The following is a 10,181-nucleotide window of genomic DNA, read 5'->3' as shown; positions in this document are numbered from 1 at the left end:
GAAACCGGATCCGACGCGGCTCCTCGGCACAACGCCTACGACATCATCATCACCACCACGCATGGGTGTGGCTTTAACGCCAGAGCCGTCAGGAGGCGGGCCGCTGCCTGGACCAATAGGATCTCTGCTGGAGAGAAACGTCAACAGGAAGCGGCGGCGGCGGCGATGATGCCGCAGTAGAAACTTCCGGCGATGACGTCGCTCTCGGCACGCATCAGAAACGAAACGTTAAGTTAAGAATTCATCATTTTCCTTCAGTGATCTTCAAATTTTAATTTGATTCAATCAGTGAATGAAAACGGAAGCCGTTCTGGGTGATGTCACCATCACAGCGGTACCCATCGACCAATCACACGAGAGTCCGTTGTATGTCTGAATATGGCCTCTAGGACTACAAGCATGGCGGCCGCGACGTCATCACAATGAGCCTCTCTACCGAAGACCTCGGCTTTAGTTTAAACGAGTCATCTGAAAATGGTTCCAGTCCCATGTTCCCTTTTTTTTGGGGTTGCCAGATAGACCATCGCCACCTGCTGGTGTGGAGGGTTACTTCCCCTGATGAATCTAAAACATATTTGCCAAGCCGCGACCTGATTCAACAATAAATTCTTTACGTAACGGCTACGAAAGCACAAAAAAAAGAAAAAAAGAAGCAAAATGTGATCGAGGCCCTCGTGAAACAGACGTTCATCCTCAGAGGATGGAAATGTGCAGCCGCCGAAGGACCGTGAAGCTTTTTCCGTCGTCTCGCCTGGAAGCTGACCCGAGTCCGGCCCCTTTTAGCCGCTCCAGTGGCTCCCGTCGCCGGTGCGCTGCGCTCGGGCCCTCACCGTCTCGCGGGACACGCTCTTGGGGTCCTTTGCCAGGCCCAGGGCGCACATGAGGTTGATGAAGCCGGTGGTGAAGTTGAAGCCGCCGCCGAGCTCGCTGGCTGAGTAGTCGTAGGGGAAGGAGTGGTGGTAGTTGTGGAATCCCTCGCCTGCGAAGCACGAGAAGAGGGTCAACAACCAGAAACACCGGTTTTAGCTGCTCGCTGAGAGATCAGATGTCCGTCCTCCCGGAGAAAGGCTCGAGTTCATAGAGGTCACGGGACGCGACAGGGTTGTGGCTTAGGCGCCGCTCGGAGCGCCGGCAGGAATCCACCGCCGCCGCGTCAGCCCTTCTACGGGTAAAGCGGCGGCACGGCGCGGACGCTACCTCCGTACCCTTTCGTTTCCTACCTATGGTGCTGAAAGTGACGAACTTGTTCTCCCGGGGGTTGATGGTCACGTCGTAGGGTCGGTTCCCCCATATGTGCGCCGCGCTGTTGACCAGCCAGGTGGCGTTCAGGACCAAGGCGTACCTCAGCACGGCCGGGATGAAGTAGCCCACCCACAGGGACTCCCCCCACAGGTAGAAAGGCACCAGCATCGGCATGAGGAAGCACACGAGCACCACTGTCAGTTTGTAATGCCTGCAGGGACAGAGAGGGGGGGGGGGGGGGGGGGGGTGAGCTCAGGCATACCTGGAGGGTAACGGCGCGTGCGGCTGCGTCTGCTCTGGGCGAGGATCTCTGCGCGGCCTCGTCTTCATCGCACCCCGCTAGCAAAGCCTAGCGTCGGCTGGCTAATGCGCTCCGGCTGCTGAACCGGCTGCCGCATTATCATTCCGACGCGGGGAGAACCCCCCCCCCGGCGTGTTCGCCTCTGACAGACGCATTCCACACCGGCGTAGAAAGGCGGGGCCTCTTTTGTCGCCCTGATCCAGATATCCGACGGTTCCCAACGGCCTCCATTGTCTGCGTCGGGCTCACCTCTTCTGAAACATCACCACGCCGTCGGCCAGCAGGTCCTTGAGCTCCAGCTTGCGCCCCTTCTCGATGACGTCGGGGTGTTTGCGCACCAGCAGCCAGCCGATGTGGGCGAAGAAGAAGCCCCGGGACGCGTTGTGAGGGTCGGCGTCCGTCTCAGAGTATTTGTGGTGGACCCGGTGGTCTCGAGCCCAGTCGTAGATGTCGTTCTGCGCGTTGGAGCAAAGGCGGAGGTTGCGCACGTAACCATGGAAACTGTTGTTACTGGAAAAGGTGCGCTTGATCCATGGCTACCTGGAACGCCATGGAGTTGGCGACGCAGAGGAAGATCCTCAGAGGGAAAGAGGCCTTGTAGGATCTGTGGCTCCACAGGCGATGAGCTCCTGCAGTGATTCCTAAAGCGCTTATGAAAAAACATAATAGAGCTGGGAGGGGGGGCGGGGGGGGGGACACATCCGACCATCAACATCTCGTTTGAACATCAGGAGTGTGACTCACGCCAACACGCCTCTCGTCTCTCGCAGCCAGGGCATTGAAGGAGTTTGTTGGGTTTTACCGGGCGTGATTTGCACAAACGTTCTTCCCGGGAAACGACTTGTTTCATGTCTTTGATCTCTGACACAGACGGTGACAGGCCGGATATAAAGCCACTCGCAGGCATGTCGAGACTGGAACCATTTAAACGGTTCATAATGACGACTCTTTATCCCGGACAGAGAGAGCACATCTACATTTATATCCTCGAGCCCACTTACACCACAGCAAGGTCAAAGGTGAGGCGGAGGGGATGAGGAACACGGCGTACACGGCTCCCGCATGCAGCACGGTCATCGACACGACGTTCCTCCACACGATCCTCCGGCGGGGTTTGGGGCCCTCCTTCTCCCGGTACGTGTGGTCCACCGCGTCTTCTCTAGCGGCCTCTGGAACGTCGTTCCCGTTACCGGACGACGCCTCCGTCATCGTGGTTCGGTGATGCTGAGCGGCACAACAACAACAACAACAACAGTTAGCTAAGCTAGCCGGCGCCGCCGGAGAGGAAGAAGGCGGCCGTGCTGATTTCCACGGCATTTTGCCGCGGCGCGCGGGAGTGATGTGACACCTGTAGAGCAGAAAACACGGCAGGTGAATTAAAACACGGCCGGTAAAGCACTCACCGAACAGCCGCGCGCGGGAAACAGGCGCTAACGACGCTGCGTTTAGTCCGAAACTACCGGAGCCGAGACCGGGACCGGGAGACAGCTCCGCAGCGAAGGTGTCATTAAGCTCTGGAGCGCGAGGCGCAGCCGACCAATCAGCGCTCGCATGCCGACTCAACCTCCTCCTCTGATTGGCTGCTTGCTCATCTGCTGTTCACCTTTTATTCATTCTCCGGCCAGATGTAGAATGTACCGACTTTCCCCGGAGAGCGGCTGGTGACGTCCGGTGACGTTTTAAAAGAGGCTTCGTTCACATATTTCTTTTTTTGTTCAGTCAAATATGAAATTTGAATGAACGGATCCATTGCTCCGATGCAGCGACGATTTCTGTGTGACGTCATAGTCCCGAAAAATAGGAAAATAAATCAGTGGTTGCTGTTTCAAGCGTTAAATATTGTCCATTAGCGCCAAGTTATTATAAAACGAAAGCGGGTTTAACTACGGTCTGTATTCTTTATTTTTAAAGGTTATTTGTCTCCATCTAGCGGTAGAAAACGCGATGTGCGCGACAAAGAAAGCGGCGAAGGCAGCTATAATCCATTTAAACGCCAGGCCTCATGACACCCATGGCAAAAATGGTCACACATTTAAATTAATGCCGCCGACTGTTGTTAAATTTGCAGCATCGCGGATGTGACGTCATCACAAGGCGCCTTTATTTACTTCTGGTCCGGGCAGCCGCTGCCCGCCGCGATGGAAGTAAACAGGGACGAAGCGGAGCGCTGCATTGATATCGCCACCGCAGCGTTGACCAACGAGCAGCCGGAGAAGGCGCAGAGGTTCTTGGAGAAGGCGCAGAGACTTTTCCCCACGCAAAAAGCCACGGGTGAGTTAAAATGGAGAAATAAAAGACGCTGCGTTCAGCTGCGGAGGTGCCCATTATGTGGGCCGGGCCTTTGGTTGCACATGAGCTAGCTGTTTAGCTCAGGTTGCTAATGTTCAATATCATAAATGAAGAAAGCCTAAATATTGATATGTGATTCCACAGACGCTCCTGAGACAATTTAATGTATTTTGAAAAATATATTCTTTATTTGTTATATAAAGAGAGCTAATCATCCTCTATCTAGGTTATTAGAATTAATAGGGCTTCGACATCTATCGGTTTCCCGAGGAACGCACACCCCATGTGCTTCAGGCTCAGCAAGAGACATGGATAGGTTGGTAGTCGGTTACCATGGTAACCGCTCCAGAGATTAAGTTGCGTATCTTTCTGGAACCCCAGAAGGAAAGGAACCGGATGGTGGCCATCCTACAAATCTGATTGGATATCACATATGCCATCGTATCATCCTAAATGATGATTGGCTCGCAGCCCACTGAGAGGCGGGACCTTAGTACGAGCCAATTAATCGAAGCTTTAAATTATATCGGTCATGTATTTATCTTTTATCCTTATAAATTAGTTAATAAAAATTTGTTTGCATATTTTAAGAAGAGTGAAAACATTGTAATCACAGAAATTCAAATGGATATAAGAAGATGTAAATCATACAGTTGTATACCATTCACTTTCTGGCTGAATGATTCCTCCAGGTGCAGAGTATTCATTTGTATACTGATTGCAAGTTCTAAAATCTTGTAGTACTGCTGGAGCTAATAGCAAAGAATGGATTCACCCCTGGGGGAGGGGGCCTCTCGGATGTCAATGGGGTCCCAAGGTCTCGATGGCAGAACAGCAAAAGTGAGGAAGCCAAACCTGAAGAGAAGCCCCCGGACACCCCCAAACCCTACACTGGAGATCAGCTGGAAGCCGTGAGGAGGTGAGACTATAACCATGTGATTCGGGTTCACCCCTTTCACTGAGAATCATGCGTTCTCTTCCCAGGATAAAACGATGTAAAAACTTCTATGAAATTCTCGGGGTCCAGGCAGATGCGTCTGAGGATGACCTCAAAAGATCATACAGAAAACTCGCTTTGAAATTTCACCCAGACAAGAATCACGCTCCGGGAGCAACGGAGGCATTTAAAGGTGACCAGGACGGACCTTCGTTTATCAGTAAATACGATTTACGATGCAAAAGGTGTCTTTGTGATGCTCCAACATAACCTTATACTTCCAACAGCCATTGGGAATGCATACGCTGTTCTGAGCAATGCCAGCAAAAGAAGACAGTATGATCAATGTGGAGATGAGAGGAGGCATCCTTCCAGACAAAGCCCAGGAAACGGAAACTTTGAGCCGGATATTTCGCCCGAAGACCTTTTTAATATGTTCTTCGGAGGAGGCTACAAGTCAAGTCGGTGTCCTTTTCTTTGACTAATACGCGGCGTAGCCTGTCTTTAAACATGCGCTCCATTCGTCTAGGTAATGCTAACGTGTACGCTAACGGGCAACGCAACCAGAGGCGAGAGCGGAGGGAGCGACAGCGAGACGTGAGTCGTGAAAGTGTCTTTCAGGGAGGTTTGAAAGGAAGGCAACAAACTGGCGTCTCGTCTGGTCGTGTTGTCTCTGCAGGGGGGGCTCGCTCTCTTCGTGCAGGTCATGCCCATCCTCATCCTGGTTATCGTGTCGGCTCTCAGTCAGATCATGGTCAACAGCCCCCCGTACAGCCTCAGCTTCCGGCCGTGAGTGTCGCCCGTGTCCCCATCTTCCTGCTGCCCCCTCCTTTAATAATCACAACCCTCGCCTCTATTTGCAACGACTGCTAATTGCGTTCAAGATAACGGGAGACGGACCGTTCCGGGTCAGTCCATCTCACGCTGCCGTCTCTCCCATCTCCACGCAGGTCCGTGGGCTACACCCAGAAGAGGCTGACGGAGAACCTGAAGGTGCCGTATTATGTGGGGGAGCAGTTCTCCAAGGAATTCACGGGAGTGATTTTGAAGAACCTGGAGCGGTCGGTGGAGGACGATTATATTTCCAACCTCCGCAACAACTGCTGGAAGGAGAAACAGCAAAGTAAATTGTGCTTTGTTTGTTTATTTAATCCGTGGAAACGTCTTCTTCTGCTCACATCAGTATTGTTTCTGTCGCTTCCTGCAGAGGAAGGCTTGCTGTACAGAGCTCGCTACTTCGGGGACTCCGATCTGTACCAAAGAGCTCAGAAGGCTCGCACGCCGAGCTGCGCCAAGCTGTCCGATATCACGGCTTCGCTACAGGCTTGAGGCCGTGTTCGCCGTTAAAAGGCAAGTCCTCCACACGAACGCGGCGTCCTCTTCTGCGAACGCATGCTTCATTTCGTTTCCTTCCTCTTCTCGTCTCCAGAATCAACACGGAACATTATTGGCCGCAAAGAGACGAGCTTTAACAGCCTGGAGAGCGACAAGGAGCAACTAAAACAAACCAGAGGCAACCGGCATCAAACCGACCCCACGAATGAGATGAAAGGTATCTGTGGCATTTTAGTCAGCGGAGGGAAATAATGTATGAAGTTAGTGTAACGTCCTGAAATGGGGAAAAGCCATTCAAAAGAACAGTTCGCCCCAAAAATGAAAATTCAGCCTCCAATGTGATTTTTGAAAGTTTTGATTCACTTCCTTCAACTGAAATCTTCACGTTAGCCTCTAAGCTAAAAGCATTAGCAACAGACAGAGCATCTGTCGTAGCCGGTAATTGCTAGCATACGCAGTGTTTCGTGTTCAGGCACCTTCCCCAGGTGGGTTGCGTGTGCTAACGCTTGTAGCTTTATGAGCAACGTCAGCCGACTTTCTATTGGGGTTGGCTTTTTAAACTTTAATCGTGGGTGAACTGTTCCTTTTAAAAATAACTCGTCCTCTTGATAAGAGTTTGGAACTCTTGTTTCTCCTGGGAGCTGTGCCGCTGACGGAGGTCTGGAGTGAAACCGGAATGCAGCGAGGTTGGGTTTTATTTTTGCCGCAGTGAAAAGCTCCCTCTTCTTTTATGCAGTCAGGTCGGGGAGGCAGATTCTGCTGCTTGGACTCTATAGTGCACGTTCTGAAACTATGCAGGGATTATGTGAAACCTCAGATGGGCACACGCTGGCGTGTCCAGGGTTTGTCCAACACCCGAGATTTGTTTGGTCCTGCTGTGTGTGAGGGATAAAGATAAATGGAAGGACTTGACCCGTCACTCTTTGCCTCCTTAAACCATAAAAGAACATTTTTCCTTCACAATAAAAGCCAAGAAAATGCTGACAAAGCGGGAGTTTATTAGGATCTAGCTTTGGAGCGTAATGTATGTGATGTGGAAAAGCCTTCGTCTCACTTGAGTTTATATTATGCTATTTATTTTTTTGTATTATTTAATGAAAATGCTTTATCTTGCTCACTCCGTCCCACCTTCTTTTTACTCCTGGATGAAAATAAACGTGGGTACTGAAACCTGTCGGTGACTCATCGCTTTGAGCAGAACAGACAGAGGCCGAGTCAGCGCTTCGGGCGTGCGCAGACGGCGGTGGGCGGAAACGAGGCTCGGGACACGTTCACGTTGGAGGACGTGCAGAACGGGGAGGAACGGCGGCCTGCGGTCGCAGCTGTTCCGTCCAGTCGGACGTCAGCTGTGATGAGCTGGGGGGGGGGGGGGGGGTTAGGGTACGTTGTACGTTTAGCAGAATCAAGACAAAGATTATTTTTATTTTCCTACATTTCCTCATGAAACCTGGAAGTAAAACAAGAAATCGATTAAAATTAAACAGGCTCTAACATTATATTTCATGCCTAAAAAAAGAGCTAAGTATCATGGGAGTTGTAGTCTTCATTGTTAAACATTCGACAAACAAAATGAAGGATGAACTTCAGGAAAATGCCAGAAACGCCACTTTAAGATGGCGGATGGGTTCGACTCCAGGAGCCGTGTCGGGGTTTTGGTATTTAAGGTCAAGGACACTTGAAAAAAATCTTACTTTTGAGAAGACAGAAAAGAGATGAGGTTAGAAAAATAATTTATTAGCAGTCATTAAGTACAAAAGAAAACACAACAGTGCGATGAGAGTATTTGAATGTCAAATAAATAAAGACGAGAGCAGGACGGGGCGACGACAAGACGAGCACGTCGCTTTGCTGGCGTTCGGTTCATCGCTCGCTGCACGTTACAATGAGGAGAGAAGAACTATGGGCCACTACAGACACACTATGGGCCACTACAGACACACTATGGGCCACTACAGACACACTATGGGCCACTACAGACACACTATGGGCCACTACAGACACGTATAGCTAGCTGCCGCTGTGTGGTTTCAATAGAAACCGAGGTACGCACTTTAATGCTCACAAAACACAATCAAATATACGGTGGAGCTCCGTTACCACGGGAACATCTGACCATCGGCGATGCTTCGAGTCCCACAAAGTTTGTCTCCCTGCAATGGGAGCGTGTCAAAGTCCGTTCTTACGCTTCGGAAGGGATATAATACACGGGTTGCGTTGCCATGGCAATAAAACAATCAAACGTCGCTAACGTTGTTCAGCATTCCTCGATGAGGAGCTCTTCCGAGCAGTACAGTTTCTTCTTGATCACACGGAAGCCGGTGCTCAGTTTTATGGCCTGCCTCACTGGGGGGGTGGAGGAAGACTTGGGGCTGAAGAGTTCTTGGATTTTGGGCCAGAGCCCCCCCGATTCCAGCCTCAGCACCAGAGTCAGCTGGAAGGTCGGGACGAGGTAGGGGTCCGCGGATAGCTGGCCCATGCTCTCGCAGGAGGCCCCCTGCTCCACGCAGAGGTCAATGAGGGCCCCCCTCAGGCCGCAGGGCTCGCTGGCCGCCAGGTGGAGGAGCTCCCGCCCGATGTGCTCCAGGAGTTTCTCCGGGATGAGGAGTTTGGCGCACCGTAAGGCGCAGTCCGACTCTTTGGCGTCTCTCAGGCTCTGCTCAATGAGCTCCACGACTTCCCGCAGGACGGTCTCCTCCATCGGGTCGTAGAACGGTTCTCCCGCCGAGACATCCGACCCTGGGGGAGAGACGCAACGGGTTAAAACCTGGACGGTGCGCTCGGGGGGGGGGGGTTCAGCTCTACGCTGGGGGGGTCCTGGCTTACCGGAGTCTGAGAGGTCGCTCCTGCTGCCCCCGTCGGACCCGGATTCCATGCTGCTGCTGGACGTCAGCCTTTGCACCAGTTTGCCCCAGGACAGCCTCCGGGGGCTGTCGTCCACCGGGGACGGGGGCGGTCTGCTCACATCGGTGGGTGCCGGCGGCGCTGGCATGGTGTCAGCTGTTTGGGAGGAAACAGAAACAGCTCGAAACGTCATTTATTGCTCCGCAGCGTCCGTGAATTAAGAATACAAGCCTCGTAAACAAGTTTGCATCCAGAAGACATTTGCTAAAAAGCTTTCCAGCTGTTCTATTTGCTTAAAAAGCGAGCCAGAAGAGGGATTGTCGCATAATACTTACAGCTTATTGAAGAAAATGGCGCCTGTCGACGATAAAGACTCTTTATTGAACGGTTATTGTCTGCAACGACAGTTTCTGCTCCTCCGTGCGTCGACAGCTGCTGCGCTCTGCGACGGACCGTCCGGCAACAATGCTTATATAGAGGCTGCCTAGGCCACGCCCACTGCCCCGCAGCCAGCCAATCAAAAAGAGAGGCACGCCATCTGCGACGTATCCTGCCTGGTAACCTGCCAGCAGAGGAAGACAAACAGGGGGAGGAGGCGGCGGCGGCTGATGGATAGCAGGCCGCTGCGCTGCAGGAATCAACGACGACTTGTTGTTTCTTTGTTTCTTCTCCGTCATTAAAGAGGCTTTCATCGCTGGACGTGCGTTGCGGGTTCCTCTCGGCGTGTCCAGCGGGTCCGTGCGCGCGCGCGGGCGAGCCTCGGCAGGTCCGGAGCGTTGCGTTGCACATGACGTCATCTGCTCTGCTCCAAGCATTACATCAGAATGTTTAATTCTGCCCACACGGAGCTGCCGCACTGCGAGAGGCAAAGCGCCGTTTGCTGCAGGAAGATGTGCAGCATCCTGCATTCAGCTCACCTGTATGATGATGATGATGATGATGAAGATATTTATTAGATAGAATGTTAGGGTACAAGTACAGTCACACATCCTGTCTAAGAGGAGCGTTTCAAAAAAGCCTTTGTCCTTTGTACGTAATATTATTCAGGCTCACCTGGAACACCTGTAAAACGTATACGAGTGTCAGGACTCACAAACGCAGGTTGTTCGTTATCTGCACTGCTTTAGGCACTTTTTTTTAATGCATTTTAAATGTTAAAAGCATGTCAGTCCCATTTTATCCAAAGTGACATTTATTTTAATATGCTTTAATACACCGTTCGGACATAACAAATCC

At 51.8% G+C, this 10,181-nt stretch overlaps 3 protein-coding genes across 4 annotated transcripts; 1 reads left to right on the top strand and 2 right to left on the bottom strand.

The window, feature by feature from the left end:
* Positions 1 to 6: 6 nt before the first annotated feature.
* scd (stearoyl-CoA desaturase (delta-9-desaturase)) lies at positions 7 to 3,050 on the bottom strand. Its single transcript, XM_068754742.1, has 6 exons — positions 2,947 to 3,050; positions 2,545 to 2,767; positions 2,084 to 2,214; positions 1,793 to 1,998; positions 1,221 to 1,453; positions 7 to 979 (listed from the first exon to the last, which is right to left on the bottom strand). The coding sequence occupies exons 2-6, from the start codon at positions 2,750 to 2,752 to the stop codon at positions 780 to 782; spliced, it is 978 nt and encodes a 325-aa protein (XP_068610843.1). The 5' UTR covers positions 2,753 to 2,767; positions 2,947 to 3,050; the 3' UTR covers positions 7 to 779.
* A 631-nt stretch (positions 3,051 to 3,681) lies between these two features.
* On the top strand, positions 3,682 to 7,272 carry dnajb12b (DnaJ heat shock protein family (Hsp40) member B12b). Of its 2 annotated transcripts, XM_068754741.1 has the most exons (9): positions 3,682 to 3,814; positions 4,574 to 4,751; positions 4,817 to 4,962; positions 5,057 to 5,230; positions 5,299 to 5,366; positions 5,449 to 5,558; positions 5,720 to 5,892; positions 5,977 to 6,119; positions 6,199 to 6,332. In XM_068754741.1, the coding sequence occupies exons 1-8, from the start codon at positions 3,682 to 3,684 to the stop codon at positions 6,096 to 6,098; spliced, it is 1,104 nt and encodes a 367-aa protein (XP_068610842.1). In that variant the 3' UTR covers positions 6,099 to 6,119; positions 6,199 to 6,332. The 2 variants fall into 2 exon arrangements, with proteins under 2 accessions (XP_068610842.1, XP_068610841.1); XM_068754740.1 differs by having other exon boundaries at positions 5,299 to 5,558; positions 6,199 to 7,272.
* A 545-nt stretch (positions 7,273 to 7,817) lies between these two features.
* On the bottom strand, positions 7,818 to 9,379 carry ddit4 (DNA-damage-inducible transcript 4). The gene is made up of 3 exons (XM_068754483.1): positions 9,281 to 9,379; positions 8,928 to 9,101; positions 7,818 to 8,840 (listed from the first exon to the last, which is right to left on the bottom strand). The coding sequence occupies exons 2-3, from the start codon at positions 9,091 to 9,093 to the stop codon at positions 8,359 to 8,361; spliced, it is 648 nt and encodes a 215-aa protein (XP_068610584.1). The 5' UTR covers positions 9,094 to 9,101; positions 9,281 to 9,379; the 3' UTR covers positions 7,818 to 8,358.
* Between the last annotated feature and the right edge of the window lie 802 nt (positions 9,380 to 10,181).

The sequence above is a fragment of the Brachionichthys hirsutus genome, chromosome 21 (genome assembly GCF_040956055.1).
Source record: "Brachionichthys hirsutus isolate HB-005 chromosome 21, CSIRO-AGI_Bhir_v1, whole genome shotgun sequence".
Taxonomy (NCBI): Eukaryota; Metazoa; Chordata; class Actinopteri; order Lophiiformes; family Brachionichthyidae; genus Brachionichthys; species Brachionichthys hirsutus.
This window is presented reverse-complemented; position numbering and strand designations above follow the sequence as displayed.